At 43.0% G+C, this 18998-nt stretch overlaps 2 protein-coding genes and 1 long non-coding RNA gene across 6 annotated transcripts in view; 1 reads left to right on the top strand and 2 right to left on the bottom strand.

The window, feature by feature from the left end:
* PDGFRL (platelet derived growth factor receptor like) overlaps nt 1–5368 on the bottom strand; it is a 47580-nt gene extending 42212 nt beyond the window's left edge. The window contains exon 1 of one of the 2 annotated variants that reach the window (XM_033400648.2): nt 5119–5368. In XM_033400648.2, coding sequence (XP_033256539.1) covers nt 5119–5173 — 55 coding nt within the window. In that variant the 5' untranslated portion in view covers nt 5174–5368. The remainder of the gene's footprint in view (nt 1–5118) is intronic. The other variant, XM_004277179.2, reaches the window with a different exon arrangement.
* On the top strand, nt 4804–10719 carry LOC117195646 (uncharacterized). Its single transcript, XR_007474553.1, has 3 exons — nt 4804–4977; nt 5673–9925; nt 10492–10719. It is a non-coding gene; the product is annotated as an uncharacterized LOC117195646 (long non-coding RNA).
* Nucleotides 10720–13523: 2804 nt separating this feature from the next.
* The window catches only part of SLC7A2 (solute carrier family 7 member 2), a 74297-nt gene continuing 68822 nt past the window's right edge, over nt 13524–18998 (bottom strand). For all 3 annotated transcript variants that reach the window (XM_033400644.2, XM_004277177.3, XM_004277178.3), the window contains exon 12: nt 13524–18768. In XM_033400644.2, coding sequence (XP_033256535.1) covers nt 18572–18768 — 197 coding nt within the window. In that variant the 3' untranslated portion in view covers nt 13524–18571. The remainder of the gene's footprint in view (nt 18769–18998) is intronic.

The raw sequence follows: 18998 nt of genomic DNA, 5'->3' as shown, positions 1-18998 counted from the left end.
CTCTCGTTTTTCCATTCCTCATGAAACACCCCATAGGAACACATATACTTTTCCAAGAACAAATACGAGAAGTTGAGAAAGCAATGACAGTCGGGAGGTAAAAATGTAGAATGATGAAAGCCTCTTTTCCCTACCCGTTCTGGAACCCCGCTCCAAAATACCCTTAATATCATTGCTTAAAGTATCATTTTCTTATGAGAGCAACTTCTAAGATTAGATACTTCTATTTCAGGATAAAGACCTTAGATTGATACGATTTTTTTCTAAGCATCCATCAGAACGCAGTTCATCGTGCTTTTTTTTGAGATGTAACTGACAGCTCAACTAACATATTAGTTTCAGGTGAACAACGTAATGATCCCATATTTATATATACTGCAAAATGACCACTCTCTCGAAACACTTTATTCGCTTGGCTTCCAGGACATGGTACTGTCTTGGTTCTCGGTCCGTTAGGCAGCCTTCCTCATCTTCCTTTCCTGCCTGAGTCCAAAGGGCTGAACCCTTGCAACTCCTCAGTCTCTAAGTGGCCTCACCAGTCCCCTTGGCACTAACGGCATTTATACGCTGAGAGTTGCCTTGTTCCTGTCCTCACTTTGCCTCTAAATCCAGATCTGAATATTCTGTCGCTTACTCAGTGTCACTTGGAAGGCTAGTGGGCATCTCAAATTGGACGTGTCCACACTGAACTCTAGATGCCCTTTCTTTCTTTCTTTTTTTTTTTTTTTGCGGTATGCGGGCCTCTCACTGTTGTGGCCTCTCCCATTGCGGAGCACAGGCTCCGGACGCGCAGGCTCAGCGGCCATGGCTCACAGGCCCAGCCGCTCCGCGGCATGTGGAATCTTCCCGGACCGGGGCACGAACCCGCGTCCCCTACATCGGCAGGCGGACTCTCAACCACTGAGCCACCAGGGAAGCCCTAGATGCCCTTTCAAATCAGCTCCTTCCCCGGTGTCCCTTTATCGGCAAATGGCAACTCTATTCACCCAGTTGCTCAGAACATAAACCTGAGTCACACAGGATTCTCTTCTTTCTTAACAAAGCCACGTCCAACCCAGCAGCAAACCCTCTTGGCTTTGCCCTCAAAATAGACCCCGAACCCAGGCTCTACTCCCTACACCCACTGCAACCACTCTCACCTAGACTATTAAAAGAGCCCCCTATGCAGGCTCCTGGCTTCTACCTAAGCACTCCTACCTTTGAAAATATAAGTTAGACTATGGGCGCTTCTCCGCTGGAGACCCTCCAGTGACTTTCATCTAATTTAGAATAAAGCCCTAAGTCTTCCCACACCTGACAGGGCATTGCCAACTCCCGTCTCACTTCTCATGCCCCTTCAGCCACAGTGACCACGAGGACACCTTGAAGCTCATGCCCTTGGCTTCGTGGCTCTTCTTCCAGACAAGCAGCACCTGCTTCCTCCCTCTCAGCTGGCCTCTGACCCTCCTATCCGAACCCCACGCACACTGCCCTCGGCAGCCCTCTCCATCCTCTTACCCTATCTTATAGGTTCAGCTGTGTCTCCAAACAGATACATTGAAGTCCTAGCCCCTGCAACTGGTGAATGTAACCTTATCTGGAAATAGGAGCTTTGCAGACATAATCAAGTTAAGATGAGGTCATTAGGTATGGATACCAAGGGGGAAAGGGGGGGTGGGATGAATTGGGAGATTGGGATTGACATATATACACTAGTGATACTATGTATAAAATAGATAACTAATGAGAACCTACTGTATAGCACAGGGAACTCTACTCAATGTTCTGTGGTGACCTAAACGGGAAGAAAATCCAGAAAAGGGGGGCTATATGTACATGTACAGCTGATTCAGTCTGCTGTGCAGTAGAAACACTATACTCCAGTAAAAATTTTTTTAAAAAGATGATGTCATTAGGGTGGGCTCTAATCCAATAAGCCGGTGTCCTTTCCACACAGAGGAAAATGCCAGATGGAGACACACACTGAGGGAGAAGATGGCCAAGTGACAACAGAGGCAGAGATCGGGGAGATACAGCTGTAGGCCAAGGGACACTGAGAATCGCCGGCCGCCCGCCAAAGCTAGAAAGAGGCAGGGAAGGATTCGGCCCGAGGTCTCAGCAGCAGCATGGCCCTACTGACACCCTGATTTGACTCCTATCCTCCAGGACTGTGTGAGAACTAAGAACCTGTAGCATCTTAGTTTGTGCTTGGTTACAGCAGTTCTAGGGAACGAATACATCCTGATTATTGATTTTTCACGCCGCTTATCAGTTCCTGAAATGTTACCTTTACTTGTTACCTGCCCTCTCCTGTGAGAGCACCGCAAGGGCAGGGCTTTATAACCTTGTACAGGGGCAGCCGTCAGTCCTCAGAACTCCTCTCACTGCTCTGGCTGGCACACTGCCCCAGTCTCTCTGTCGCCCCTAAACTTTTCTCTTTTTCAGCTCTAAGAATCAGAGATGATTTTGTATGTCAAACGTACAGACCAAGATCCTAAATGCTTCAAAACATTCATTATTTGCACTTGTGAACAATGAGAGTTTTTACAATTTTTTCATTATAAGGTTTTCTGAACTAATTTTTATCCTTTATCCAAGGAATAAATTGAGTCACAATAGTGATACCGAGTGCTGGTGAGAGACTCATTTTCAGTGTCACTCCCCTTACCTTCTTAGAGATCAGGCTGTTTTGCCCTCACATCATAATGAACCTCTTTAGTTTCCCCAGAAAGGGAACCTTCGCAGGACCGAAAATAAGCCCACGTTAGACTGAAGATTAGTATTATCAAGGGTGTGGCGTGAGATTGACAAAACAGCAGTAACAAATCAATATTTATACTTCATCATTTGCTCCCAACACTGGGTAAAAATATGTAGATAACAAAAGCTGGTAAGGACCTGCGATGTTGTACTCTTTTATGTAAAAATGGCAGCACCGTATCAACAAACACAGTGGCATGTATTCCACACAAATGCTGAAAATCAGGTGCCGTGAGCCACATCTGGCTGTAAGTGGCATCTTGGGCCTTCTATTAACCGTTTTCATGCCTCACTTTCATGCCACAGGAGTGGCATGCCCTTCCAACTCCCACTCTTCATGAGAAGAAATAACATTACTTCTAAACATTTAAAGCATTTTAGAATGAAGCCAGGCAAACTTTGCTGGGTTAGAGCAGATGTACACCCAGTATATGCTTACAGGGAATTCTTTTACTATTAGAAAACCTCTCCTAGAAGTGAGCGGAAAGACTGAAAGGCAGTGGGAGAAGTTGAGTCATGGGCCTGTGTCTGCAGTTTGTGCTTTGGGATGACCCAGGAATGCACCATATTCCGACTTGTTAATCGGGGCTGGCACTGGAAGGGCACCCCACCTAAGCCACTCTCAGTTCCTGGTCCCAGCCAGCCACATGTTAACTCAAACCCGAGAAAACATTCTTAACAGGCTTAGAAAAACTTTTATACTTTACTGAAGCAGATTTACTTTTCTAATTATGTGTTCAATATTTTGTTCACAAATAGTTTATACTATATATTTTACTTTTTACTTTTAAAATCAAAGCCACAGTGCTATTATCACATCTAAAATTTATCAATTATTTCTTATAAAATATTCAGTCTGTGTTCAACTTTGTGTCTCATAAATCTATACCGTTTGTATAAATTACGTTTGACAAACAGATGCTAATTGATTCAGGCAGCTGTTTGTAATCATGTTCTGGGCACACATTAGCTGGGAGAGATTCAGGAGGCAGAGGCTGAGGCTGCCCCCCGAGCCCCTGCGGCAGGCATCTTGGGTGAACTGTGTAACCAAGCGAATGGGCCACTTGAAATTATTTTGTCTGACCGTCTCTTGCCCTATTCAAAAAGTGATACCAAATACTACATTTCCATCACTTCAGCGATCACATACGAGGACCTGCCAGGAGCAATTTAATATTGTATTTTACACCGCGAACTCAGGCCAACTGCTCTCTAGGCAAAGAGGACCTGTTCCTCCCCGCCCCTCCCCAGGAGAAGCATTGCCTACACTTTATCCAGCAAGGCTCTAGGCTTAAGGAGCCTCACATTCAACTTCAAGTCCCACAACCATTTTGGACTTTGCAAACCAGAATGTGGTCTTTTTCTGGCCAATGCTTCTAGTTTCATGGGAAAGAAAGGAACTGGTCAGGACTGAGTAGTGGATGAAAGATGTGAGCCAGGGTGAGCTGGCCCCAGCGGGAAGTTGCATAACAGCAAAAGCTGCTTTTCAACCAAAACCAGCAAAAATAGTGACTGCAGAGCAGAATTCCAAGGGAGATTTCAGGATACCAGGATGTAACAGATGCAAAATATACTGCACGAATAACACCAATCGAAAAATAATGGAGCCAACCAAACAATTAAATGGCAACAGAAATATAGATAATAGACATAGAAATACAACAATACACACACACGCACACAATGAAGTCTGGCCCTGTGGTTGTGAGTCTACACAACAGGGTGGGCCCAGGACAGGCACACATTCAAAAAAGTTCAGCGGCACAAGGGCCCCCATATGGTGTACATAAATCCATGTCCTTCATCTTCTCCCCTCCAATCCGATAAGAAGTGTAACAGTGGTGGGTTTTTGAGTCGTTTGGAGAAGGTCTGATACCCAGAACTATCTGGTCTAAGACTTAGGCACATCTCGCAGGATTCAAGCCCACGCTGGTTTATGAAACGAATCTAGGACTGCAGATGGGGGAGGAGGACTCTTCGAATTTTGCAAAAGGCTCAGTTTATGTGGCACTCGCCCTCACGAGCAGCGGGGCGAACGCCGCGCGGAGGTGGAAACGATCCGCCGCTCCCAGACAGACACGTTGACACTGGGGGCTGGACCAGGGGCTGCCTGGGGTTGTTCCGTTTGCCGGCTGCCGAGAGCTTTCCAGGAGCGCAGGAGCGCTTCTGGTGGGGATCCTGAGGGTCAGAGCAGCTGCCACCGTCCCAGGGGCTCCGAGGGGAGGTGGAGAGAGGGAGGTAAGGAGACCCTCCTGGGGGTGGGGGGCAGGTGCACGGAGTAGGGAGTGGCTCCAGGGCTGGGCCTCGGAAGGTCTAAAGTTAGAAGACCTGGAGGACGACGAGGGCTGGGGGCGGGGTGGGGGTCCGGGATCAACTCACCGTCCTCCAGCGCTTCGTGCACCAGCAGAAGACCCAGCAGCAGCCAGACCTTCATCTTCAGGGCAAGGGGTGGGGCAGAGGTGCGGGGGACAGCAGGTCCGAGGCGCGCGGAAAGCGCAGGGCGAGGGCAGGGGCGCCAGGGGAGGCGGCGGGCGAGGGGCGGGCGCCTGGGACGCCGCAGCTGGAGGATTCGGTTTCATGAGGAAGAACAGATTTGGGGGGAAAGTTTGGGGATTTTCCTTTTTTAAAAAAAATTCTGTGTAATGTAACCTCTCCTGCCCCCTGCCGGAGTCATGAAGCGCTGCGCTTTTTCCCGGCGCCGAGGGCGAGGGCGAAATGTCAATTATAGCAGCCACTCATCGAGTTCCCCCAACGCTCGGCGTTTCACGAAATTACCAACTTCAAGCAGGCCCCGCGCAATCCTGCGGGTACTGATGGGGTCACATTTAACCGCAGCTGTCCAAACATCACCAGCGCTCTGCCCACCAGCTCAAGTGCAGCTATAATGCTCTGTCTGTAAAAAGTGCCCCTTAAGTATTTCTCTTCATTCCCAGCAGGTCTCTCACTGGCTCTCACTAACAAGACCACTGCCCTCGGTTGTCCCGGCTCTGCACCGAGCCCTGTACCTGCTGGACACGGCGTCTGTCTTGCAGCTGAGACGTGAGAGCCCTGGGGCTTCAGTGGGGAGGCTGCTCTGCCTTCAGAGGGGCCCACGGCAGGCCAGCTCCTTCCCCGGTGCCTGGAAGGTTTTGGAGAAATTTCTCCTTCCTCTTTTATTCAGAAGTCCCATTGCCCTACATACGACTCGATTAAGCGTTCAGGAGGGACTGTGCCAGAAAACAGATCCAAGCTGGAGCATCAGGGGCCCCTCCGGACTCCGAGAAATTGACACCTTGGCTTTCCCTCTTGTGCTGGGGCCTGGGGTTCGGTCTGCAGCTCCTGTCCCTCACTCCACACGCCCCCACGTCCTGCGGGCTCTCCCTGCCGGCTATGAGTCAAGGCCGCCGCACTTTGCCATCATCCCTCCCTCCCCGCCCCGGCTCACGATGTTACCGTCTGTCATCAGCAAGGGGTCACAGCCTCCTGGTTGGTCTCCCTGCCCCTCCTTGCGCCTCAATCCATTCTTTCTCCAGCTATTAGACTGATCTTCAAATGCAACTCTCAAAAAACTCTAACCCAACTAAAAACCCTTCAAAGGCTCCCCCTACAGAGTTCTCCGGCCCCGGGGCTGGGAGGTGGAGGCATCTACAGCTCCCCGGTCCTGCCCTTCACACCAACAGCACGCTCCCGGCGCCCTCGGCCCAGCGCCCGCGGGGGTCCACTGCTCCTGCTGCCCCCTCTGCCGCCAAGAGTCCCCTTCCTCCTTCCACCACCTGCCTGCCCTCTCGCCACCCCCAACCCCTGGCCGAGCTCATCCTACAAGGCTCAGCTCAGACCTCACCTGCTCCGGGCAGGGCTAAGCACTTCCCTAGTACAAATACTTCATGGTAGCAGCTGCAACAAAATGCAGGACTTAGCGGTGAATCTGGTTGTGCTTCTTCCTCCTGCACCCTCCTGAGTTCAAGGGCAAACAATGCGTCTTATTAAATTTTGCATCTACCACCAGTTTCTGGAAAGTAATACTCATTAATTAGGAACTTACCGTTTCCACACAGAGCTTAAAACCCCCAACATGCATTTCTTGTTCCTTGTATCAACAACAAACCTACAAGGGAGGCTGGTGTGGTTAGTTTCAGCCCCACTTTATGGATGAGGCGGCCCAAAGGCAGACTGGTAGGAAGTCTTAATCCAGGTTTTGTCTGACACCCATGTCTCTGGGTCGAACCCTCACTCTACCGGTTAAAATGAGCTGTTGAAATCACTAGAAGTGAAAGCTTTCCAACAGGGCCCCCTGACCATAAAGTCACTCCTCAGAAACTCCCAAGACGGGAGGCAAGTCCTTTGTGACTTACCTGATAGGCTTGATAACAGAGAGCTAAGATGGCAAAACAGCCAGGTGGACGGAATTGCAGCCCATTCCACGGAGAGAGGGAACACACAGTCTGTTCCACCCTTTGAAGGAGTCGGGAGGAGTAGGTGGCTGCCGTAGAAGTAGCCGTGAAAAGAAAACAGCTAAAATTGTAATGAATCCTTAAAAGCTGAACGCAGGCTGGCGTGAACATTTCGAATCCTCGGGAGCCTCAGACACAAGGAGAGCCCAGAATCCTTCAGCAGCTCTTTCCCACAAGCCTCTGCTGCTTGTTTACTAGAGAGAGAGAGAGAGAGAGAGAGAGACCAAAAGGCACCACATATGAAGAGAGTTGACATTAATGAGGGTTGCACTCAGCTACTCCACCTGTGTTTCCTTTTATTTCAAAAAGACCTTTTTTTTCAAAATTAATTAATCCATTAAAAAATAGTTTAAACCACCACAGAACTATATAGGACAGGAAATGATAAAAATAATAAACATACCCTTCCATGTCCCCGACGCTTCTAGCTATAAAGTATTTCATGGTAATGATGCACCATAGTTCAAATGTTGCTCCTGTTTATAGATACTTTGGTTGTTTTAAAAAACTCCTTTACAAAAAAATGCTGCAATAACTGTCCTTATCCAGATAGCCTTATGCCCATGAGTATTTCTATAACACAGATACGTAGATAAAAATGAAATTATTCAGCCAAAGCCATGATATTCAGCAATTTTGATTAATGCTGCCAATTCAACAAAGCTGTTCCTATTTACAACCAATTCTACTTTCTTTGGGAGCCCAGGAGCCTACGCATTTCTTCCCACCCACCAGTCCTGGACGTGACTAATCTATTCAATTTTTACAACCTGGGAGGGGGATCTCATTATGCTATTTCAATTCCTATTCCTTTTATTACTATTGAGGATGGGCATCTTATGTTTTTATTAGCCATTTGTATTTGAAAATTGAGTTCTTTTTCTTATTGCCTTACTATAGTAGAATCTTAATATGTTCTGGATAATAAGCTCTTGGGTGTTATATATACTGCAGACTTTTCTCCTAATCCTTTGCTTGTGTTTTAGTTTTGCTAATGGTGCCTTTCTTTAAGAAATACAACAAATGTTTAGCAATTACATTTTTCAGTAATTTTTTTCATGGCATCTGGGTTTTATATCCCCTTAGATGGACCTTCTCTGCCACAAATCAGCAAATTACGTGTTCTATATTTTCATCTAAAACTTTTATAATTTTGTTGGTCTGTTTAGGCTTTAAATCCATCTGTCATTTTTTGGTTTTGGTTCACAAATTACAAATCCAATTTTATGTTTATGTTTCCAACCGGATGATGAGTGGCACATTATCATTTGTTAAATGATTGGTTCTTTTCCCATCTTTCTGAATTGACTTTTAGTGTGTATTAAATTACACACAAAATGGGTCTGTTTCAGTTTTGTCTATTTTATTCTATTGATCTTTTTATCTATACCTATAGAAACACCACACTGCATTAACTGGTACTGATTTATAGTATGTTTTATTATTTGTTTGGACAAGGGATGCCCCCATCATTGATCTTATGTTAATTATGCTTGTACATTTTCTCTTCCAGATGAAGTTTGAAATCACTTTGTTAACCTTCATAAAGACTTTGTGTTTTGATTATGATTGCATCGAATTTATATTTGGGAGAAGAATGGTCATATTCACAATATTAAGTCTTCCTATCCCAGAATGTGTCATAAAGTTATATATATTTCCATTTGTTCAAGTCTCTTTTTATGTCCCCATTATATTCTATAATTGGTGAATGCTGGTATTAGGACAACAATTTTGAAATTCTGTAATCCCAAGCCTGCATTCTTAAGTGTATTTTATGTCAAATATACTTTAGCTAAATTTGGGCTACCTATGTGTGTGTGTGTATGTGTATGTGTATAGACGTGTGTGTGTAGTTACTAGTTAAGTTATAGTTAAGCACTTATATAGTTATAAACACATAGTTATATTTTTTCCATGTAAGTCTTATTTGTTAATTGTTAAACTTAGTTCTTATTTTTATTTGCTTATGTATTTGTTTTACTATTATGAATGAAATTTTCCCCCATTATATTTTCAAATTGGTTAACTGGTATATAGAAAATAATTTTGGAATTGTATTTTCCCAAACTTCTGTCACATATACTGTAGCTAAATTTACATGTCTAAACTTATCCTAGGTCTGTGTTATGGTCTGAGTTGAGTCCCCCCACTTCCCCCTAAATTTAAATGTTGAAGTCCCTCACGGACATAGAGAACAGACTTGTGGTTGCCAAGGGGGAGGGAGGTGGGGGAGGGATGGAGTGAGAGTTTGGGATTAGCAGGTGCAAACTATTACATATAGGATGGATAAACAATAGGTCCTACTGTATAACACGGGGAGCTATATTCAATATCCTGGGATAAACCATAATAGAAAAGAATATAAAAAAGGATGTACATATATATATAACTGAATCACTTTGCTGTACAGCAGAAATTAACACAACATTGTAAATCAAATATACTGCAATAAAAAAAATCGAATTTGAAGTCCGAACCTCTAGTACTTTAAAATGTGGTAAATTAAAGAGGTAATTAAATAAGAGTAATTAAAGAGGTAATTCAATAAAATGAGGTCATTAGGGAGGATCCTAAACCAGTATCACTGGTATTCTTATTTTTAAGAAGAGGAAACTTGGATATAGACACACACACAGAGGGAAGATCGTGTGAAGATTCTGGGAGAAGACAGCCATCTACAGGCCAAGGATCTGGGCCTCAGGAGACGCCAACCCTGCTGACATCTTAATCTCTGACTTCTAGCTTCCAGAACTGTGAGTAAATACATTTCTGTTGTTTAAGCCGCACAGTCTGTGGTACTTCGTTATGGCAGCCCTAGGAACTAATGCAGTCTGTTGGGATGGGAGCGAGGGTTACAAGAGATATAGGGGCTTTCCAGGATTGTCACAGGCTTACTATCCTTGAATGAGACAATCACAAGATGCCTCCAAATCTGAAAAATGAAACTGCCAAAGTTGTATTTTTTATAGGTTGTATTTCACTAAAAAATCCATCTGCTTTGTCTCTAGGGTGAGAAGGAATTTTATTATTAGATTCTCTGTTTGCATTCATCTTCTCCATTCTTTCTCCAACAATTGCTGTAATATTGGCCAATTAAAATAAGCATTGCCTTACAGCTGTAAGTCAAATGCTGCTTGAAGCCTGGTTTCCTAAAGCATGATCACTTTTTGTATACTTGTGTTTGGTCACCGTAATGGACCCTCTTATTCAGTCTAAATAGTTTTCAGTTGACCTCTTGGGTTTTTAGATAAACGATCATATAACCTGCAACAGCCAGTTTTTCTTTCTTTTTTAACGGATGCCTGCCTGCTCCGTCCAGCACACTCTTACACTGGCCTCTAGTGTTTGCAGTCCACTGACCCCCCAACCTCATGAAGCGTGGAGTGGCTCAGCGATGGAACAAAGCAGGGGGTCCAAGCCTCCCGTGAATCATCAGCAACTTCCTGATGCTGGAAAAGAGGAGCCTGACGACACAGAACCAGCCTCTTAAAAACAGCCTTTAAGTGTTGAATCATTATGTTGTGTACCTGAAACGAACATAATAGTATGTGTCAAAAAAATAAATAATTGAAAACGAAAATAAAACTGTGTCCAGGGAACCACTGTCGTACTTGGGAGGGCACAGCTTTATCCTAGCGACAGTGCGTCATCACCTCTCTCCAAAGAGCAAGGGCAGCAGCCCCTGGCATTGGCTTAACAAATGGAGACTTGGAGAGAAAAGGGGAAAATAGCAGAAGGAGAAGCAAAAATCAGGAAATGGGAGAGCGAGATCTCCCGGTGTGATCCAGGGGTGGGGAGCAGGCTGCGCTTATAGACTTACGTCTGTAGAAACACATTTCTTTTTGTGTGTGTGTGTGTGTGTGTGTGTGTGTGTGTGTGTGGTACGCGGGCCTCTCACTGCTGTGGCCTCTCCCGTTGCAGAGCACAGGCTCCGGACGTGCAGGCTCAGCGGCCATGGCTCACGGGCCCAGCCGCTCCGCGGCATGTGGGATCTTCCCGGACCGGGGCCCAAACCCGTGTCCCCTGCATCGGCAGGCGGACTCCCAACCACTGCGCCAACAGGGAAGCCCTAAGATGATTTTTTAAATTAGTGTTTTAAGGTTTGAGCAGGCGCTAACTTTAGTGGTTTTAAATATAGCTCTGAGAATCTCATTCTAATATAAATGCTAGACATTTTCGATGCTCTCAGATCCACTCATCAAGAGACACCATGGAGTAAGGTAAGGATCCCAGACCCCTGGTCTACTTAAAATGGGCCAAGAGAAATTACTCTCCTAGCTCCAGGATATGGCATGCTGTAAAGATGTTCCACCTGTTGGCTAGTTACGAGAACCTCTAAATGGCTAGGGGAAGACAGACAACTATCAGCTAAAAGGTAAATGACTCGAAAACCTCCCTCCTCTCCTTTCTTTACTCAGTGGTGTCCTCCTTCCTACTTCAACAGTCCTGTGCCTATTTGCTTTCTCCTGCTTACTTGCTCTAAATGCTCACTTTTTGAAAAGCATCTGCTGTCAGTCATTCACAAGTTGGGCCAATTTTAGTCAATGTTCCAAGAATATTGACATTTTAAGTCTGATTTCTTCCAGGGCAGTGAAGCTCTTGGTTTTTGCTTGAAGAAATATCAGGCATTAGTGAGTGGATGGGGGAAGATCCTGGAGACCTGGAGACTCAGCCTCTGGGGAACCCCAGAAACCTGAATCCTGAGGATGCTGTGGTCCTTGTAGGTTAGGGAATGCAGAGCCCAGAAATGAGCTTGCTCTCCATCATGGAGATTTGGCCCTACCCTGAGCTGTATGGTTCTCCTGGGTAGGGAAGTCTCTGTCTTGTGTTTCTATCTTCATGTTGACTGCTCCAGTCTTAGTAGAGAGTAACAGGGATTCTTTACCAGAGACTATGACTTTTGGAATCTCTGATACCTAAAAATATCAAAGAGTTGGCTGTGAATCTGTTACTAAGAAAGGTTCAGGTAAGTAAATCAGTATTGAGCTGAGTTTCTTTCCAGACTGTTTCACCCATACTTTGACCTACTTTAAAAGACAAGTTGAGATAATGTGATAATGGTTATTTTATGTCCTTTGAGAATTTTTTGGAGATATTTTCTGGGATGAATGAATCACTCTTTCCACACAGACAGATGGGGACTTACCAGCACAGTCAGCAATCTACTGGCTTCCTAAACTGGAAGTCTATCAGTGGCCTTCTTTAAAGAACACTAAGGAGATGGTGGTCCTATCTCCAGAAGTTCCTGGCTGGACCCACAGCTCGACAACTGGGGTCTTGTCATCCCAAGACCCCACTCAACAGAGGCAGCTATAGTTGCTCACACTTTGCAGCCTGATCCCATGGTGCCAGCACAGAGGCGGGGCCTCAAAACCTAGTTAACAGTACTAATCAAGCCAACAAGTAGCTAAATTAGGTTTTAGGCTTCTATTTGGGAACTACTTTGCCGTGTTAGCTTGGTTTTCAATGCAGGCTAAATTGATACTAAAGCTTATTCAATTCACCATGGTGTTACCTCCAATTTATAAAAGCCAATAGCAATTAAGTGTGTACACAATGACATTTCAAAATTAAAGAAGCTAATTTAGGAGATGTGCAATTTTAAGTAACTTAGAGCCACATTAGAAAACTCTTTGACTCCTCCCTCCCCATCAAAGGGTAAAGAGGGCTGAAGTTGGTAAATATTTATTCACTATACCGTACAAAATTTCTGTTAGTTATACGTAACTGATCGCCAATTACTAAAAGCTATGATTTGGTCGGAAGAATATCAATGGGCTTCTTTTTTTTTTTTTTGCGGTACGCGGGCCTCTCACTGTTGCGGCCTCTCCCGTTGCGGAGCACAGGCTCCGGACGCGCAGGCTCAGCGGCCATGGCTCACGGGCCCAGCCGCTCTGCGGCATGTGGGCTCCTCCCGGACCGGGGCACAAACCCGTGTCCCCTGCATCGGCAGGCGGACTCTCAACCACTGAGCCACCAGGGAAGCCCCTCAAGGGGCTTCTTGCAGACAAAAGCAATGTCAAAGAGATTGGTCCATTAAATAAATGGCAGTTGAAGTGGTAGGATCTCAGGTGTGTGGTCCTGGGGTGGCATGCTTCAGGCGCAACTGATATTATTCGGAATGTGCCATGAGGATTGAGTATATGTGGAGACATCTCTTTTATTTTATAGGACGGTATTCATATGGTAGGCTGCCAGGTGAATATCCTCAACAGTAGATTTGTTTCCATTTAGATTGTACTATTGATATATTTCTGAGCTGTAAAGCTTCCTAAATAAAAAGGCAGTTTAAATTAGGTAAGTGTGAAATGTATGCTTTTGGTAGGTGAGATACATATGCATACCACACTATTATAAGTCGTATTAAAATTTATTTTAAAAATACATGGTCATGTTAGAAAGCATATTTTACAGTGGTAAAGCAGCAGCAGTTTGTATTCATTACAAATTCTAAAAAATAATCCAACTTTATAAGTAATAAGGAACACTGATTATCATTAAAGACATTTAAATTTAAAGTTACCTACTACACAAAAAAATCTCTATATTCGCCCAAGACCAATGTATCTGTTGGTTTTTACAGACATAGAATTTCTGCAGGGCTTTAGGCCCTATCAACAGCTTCTATTAAGTACAATGATAACAAAATAAAGCAATGAAACAATTGGGCACCAAAGATGAAGAGCCTGTTAACCAGGCACGGGCCAGAGAAACCTGTCCTGTTGGCAACACAAGGTTCTTGACCAACTGAGCTGAGGCCCACGCACTTTCCTGCCCAAGGCTCTTAGTGCTGGTGCAGAAACTGCAGTGGTGCCAGTTCCAGGAAGCAGCCATCCTTTCCATGAGTCATAGAGGTTCCTTGGTCCTTATCATTTACCTTGTACTCATGGGCTATTTGGGGCTGAAATTAAGGACCCCCAACTACCTTAGTTTCATGTGAAGTCTTCCACTTCCTATCCTACCATCACAAGCCCCCACCAACGGGGTAGCTATAGACGCTCATACTTTGCAGTCTGCCTGACCCAGGGTCTTGGTTATGAACCCCGTGGAGCTGCTGTCAGTGGTCAGTGAAGGCTCTTTAAGGCCAGAGATTATGGCAGTGGCTTCAGCCGTGATGAATAAAAGCGAAGACAGTGCTCCCAGCAAACAGGGTTGCCATTGGGTTGAGCCATAACAAAATGCATTTGAAATGAACATGACTAAACTGTGTACATACGAACAATAATGAATGTTATGAAAACCAATCACTAAACCAACAACCACAACAGATCAGGCCTCTCAAAATTCAGAAACCAGAAAGCCATTAAAAAATGTTTAAATATGATATACAAGGAGATAAAAAAAAACTCAGCTAAACAACGAAGTCAAGCAACCTCATTTTCACATCTACGTGTCTGAAAAATGACCTGTGATGGCATTAGTTCCTACATGAACTTTGGTACTTCTTCCCTTGATATTTTAGGACAAGTTAGAAAACGTAGGTAGAAAATATACAGAGAAGGCACTATTTTGGCACTAATCAAAAACCAAAAATAAACCAAAAAACCCAGTTACACAACCCCCCAAGAAATTCACACTAATCATGTGAATATTAATATTCCATGATGCACACTCTAAACCCAATCCTTTAAAATTCTGTGGACATTGTGTTTTTAGTTTGAATTGTACTGTCGCTTGAAGCACATCAGGAGAAGCCCAGACAGAGAGCATCAGAAGCAACATCACAGGTAAGTCAGAGTTGGAATCTTGGCACAATTTTATCATGTGGTTTATAATCTCAGAATGTGCTGATCTAAGAGGAAAAAAAGCTAAGACTAACCTGCTCCCTCTGGCACTACCCGCATCGGCGGGCGATTACTTTTCCTTATTCTCCCTGCATTCAAATATGTTTCGAAAATAGTTTGGTAAATACAAATTCTAATTCAAAAGATTTTAACGTCTACCTGTAAATACCCAGGACTTAGAAGATATTTTGGCTAATATTTAAAATAAAAGAAGTTTAAAAATCTTTTATTCAGAAAAATTTGAAGAAGACAGGCCCTTGTCTTTTAAAGGAAGGTAGTTCTGAAACATATTTTCTACCAAGTGTGGTTGATGACAGTAAAGTTTTATAGATATCATCATTAGTTTTTCATTAATGTATATAATACCTCAAATGATGTTTTGGTCTTTTCTTGATAGTCATCTCTGGGGAAAATGTGATTAAGCAGTACTCTGTTTCAGTATACATCAGAAGTTCTACATTTTCTCATAAATACTTTTTAAACTTGGATTTGCATAGCTACCTAGTTAAATGTAGGGTAGGCATGGCCTTTGTATGTTATTCACAAATCATTGTTCTTTTTTAAGAGTATAAAATAAAGGTGCTATTATTAAAGTCTTTCACTGAGAATGTTCAGAGAGCATATTTCCTAGGGCAAAAAAGAAAGGTAATTCAAGCTGTTTTTACTCAGTCACAATTAAGAGAACGTATATGTATTTTTTAATTTCTGAAAAGGACTTTATATAAGTGTGACTGATTACTAGTAAAACCTGTACAGAACATTTTGGCAATCCTAGGAAAGTAAAAACAAAATTTTGTTCAAAAGATTATAAATACAAATGTAGGGACAGAGAGGTGATAAAAGACCTGGTAGTACTGGCTTTTCCTAATAAGCGCAAACCCAGACAGAAATGTCAGAAAAGGTGCAGTAGAAGCAATAAACAGAAATCCCCCAATGCCCCCGCCCCCAACTCCATTTCAGATTATAACGCTCCCGGTATAATGTACCAGACTTCAGTGATTTCATATTAGAAACATTATAAATATATCTTTCTTAAAGAATCTATCTATAGAAAATATTACACATATAAAATTGCTATATATTTCAAAATAGTTTAAAACCTAAAAATTTTGCATAAGCATACCTATCAATATAAAACATTATTTTTCCTCCATCAGTTGGGTTTTTAAAATCTAGACAACAGTATTATTTCCAAACCCCATCCTAAACCCAGCTGACTTCTACACTGACGTTTGAAATATACACACACATATATATACGTGTATCTGTACACATTCACACACACATACGTACATTTGAGTTTTCACAGAAAAAAAGCATAGTCACTGACAAAGCATCTTTTCATAGATATTTGTATTTGTAAAGTGTTTCAAGGTAGAAAAATAATTTTTAACTAAATTCTGCTCCTAATTGAACACAGTGGGCATAATAGTTTTAGCTGCCTGTCATGTTCTAAACAAATGTCTTGATATTGTTACAGTAAAATTTTTAATATTCACATATGAAATTCTTCATGTTCCCTGTGTGAAGGGCCTGTTCTAGGATGATTTCAGAAAAAAAGGCTTCTCAGGATACGGCAAATAACAGCAAGGACTTATGATTAGGCCCACAGTGCTTACAGAAATACTTTACCCCTTGCATAGCCAACTCTTCCTCTCCAGTAAAACATGCAGCTTCAAAGAATTCTGGGCTTCAGATTTTACCGCGTGCACCCTGGAAATTGTGGAATGTTAGTACTGAGTCCTATGTCAGAGATGCTACAACACTAGCAGCCAGAAACCCAGGCCTTCTACCTGTTTATTGGATATTTAATCACAATAAACTCCTCAACAATCATAACTTGCTTTTTAATGAAAAAAATAAAGTGACATCTCTTGGAAAAGCTGTCAGAAAATAAATGTTTTCCTTGCCTTTGGAGTAAGCGGGTCACCTGGGCTTGATAATGTTCTTCCTGGAAATAGAACCCATACATATGTAAGTGTTTAGACTCAGTCTCATCTAGTGAACCATATAATTATTTGTAAGAAAAATAATTAATGAGAAGCAAAACACACTGCAGATAAGTAGTCCACTATTAGAGAACCCTATAAGGTAAAATACAGTAATTATAGAATCTTACATTTAAAAACAAACTATTTACTCATACAAAGGTTATTGTGTTTCTATGGCTTTAATTCAATTTGGTTAATTTTTCAGCTTGACGTTTTAAACGATCATGTATTTTACCAAAATATTCTATTCCCCGACCACTGATGGGTTTTTGTAGAATACTAGAGCTTGTATCAATAGGTTTAGTGTGGTCATTTAAAAATAAATGAAATAAAAAGTGCTAAACAATTTATGGGATGGGGGAAGAAAAACATCCCTGTTTCCAAAAGAAACATCAGAGGCAAATTAGATCTGAACCCCTAAAATTGGGTCAAATGCCCTTTAATAACCGAATAGGCACTTTAAAATCAGAATAGGGGAATTTTCGTTCCTTGTATCCCTTCATTTTTTCCTTCTTTTTTGCATATAGTAGAAAGAGAATTTGCTACTGAGTTAGAAAAAAAAGTTGAACTGTGATTGTTTATTAAGTAATGGAAAAAAGTATGAATCATTCCACCAGTTGTGTGATCTGGGAGATTCTACTGGCTTATTTTAACTGACTTTTAAAACAGGGGTGCTTGGGGTCTACTTGTCCAAGCACAAGTCTACTCTGATCTTCAAACATATCCTCATCTTTGCCACTTACATGAGCTTCCTGCCCATGGGGACCGCGCTCACTCTCTAGCACAAAGGGTCCCAAGTGGATCACACTACCTCTCCCAAGCCTCTGACTGGACTGGGACAGGGCAGGGGGGAATATATCATTCACAGAAGGTGAAGGCCTCACATTTAAGGACCACTGTTCTCAAAGAGGACAGCAGTTCAAAGGGGTGCCTAACATCTGATGACACAGAGGGCCACTCCTGCCCTGCGCAGCCCGGCAGACATGAACACTCCTATTGGCGAAGGTTTTAGCAAACTGTCACACCTCACGGAAGAAAAATCTGTACTAAACCCACTGCTGGCATTTGTAAGTTGTACAAAAGGCTCATTTCCTATCCCCTCCTCTTACTCCAGACCAATGACAGACACTGTGATGGGTAAATGCATTTTTAGCATGTTCTAACTTGACATTAATAAAGCCTAATAAGGAAAAGCAACAGCTATTTCCCCAACCACACCCAGCACATACAAAGTATTTTTCTATTCCGTGATTATCTCCATTTCAGTATGTGCAGTATATGCTACCGATTAATGACAACACTGGAAAAATGCAATACAATAATAGTAAAACACCAACAACTTTTAACATTGATATTCCCCAACATATACAAACATACACACACACACTCCCACAATCCCACTATTTGGGGGACATTCATCACCGAGGAGCGAGCTCAGGGTGTTTTCCCTGGATGCGTAATTCACCATCTGAGGAGGTGCTGTCCAGGCGAGTAAGTATAAATTAGGGTGAACTGTGTCTGCAGCAAACCGATGACAACCTAGCATGACGATGACGTCCGTCATGGTTCACTCCGTGTAGGATATGTACGTGAAGACTGTGGACCAGCTCTGCTCGTGCAGGTACTAGCATTCACTTGTCTTTTCATGGAATATGAAAGGTAAACTCAGGTTTCTTTGGTGATGGTCATTTGCTTGAATGGCAGATTTTTCTTCTGTCGCTGCATTAATGTTGTCTGAATAAATATCTTCATCATCATCGTCATCCCTCGAATTACCCTCCAGGCTGTGTCTAATGCCATAAGCGAAGTAAATCAGGAAGCCTTTTAGAGAAAAAAAATCAGTGTCTTAGGTGTGTCAGAAAATGGCTGTTTGTATATGGAAAATTTAATACAGAACTTAATAGTGCCTTTTGCCTTCTCTTTCTGTGCTGTTTTAGAAGGACGGAATGCAAGTACAGGATATCCCATAAAAGGTCCCTGACAAACATCTTCCCAATAGAATGTGCTTCTTCCTTTTTAACCTGCAATCTTTATATGCATGTTTTTTTCAA

The sequence above is a fragment of the Orcinus orca genome, chromosome 21 (genome assembly GCF_937001465.1).
Source record: "Orcinus orca chromosome 21, mOrcOrc1.1, whole genome shotgun sequence".
NCBI lineage: Eukaryota > Metazoa > Chordata > Mammalia > Artiodactyla > Delphinidae > Orcinus > Orcinus orca.
Note: the sequence above shows the minus strand (reverse complement) of the source record. Positions and strands in the feature narration are given on the sequence as shown.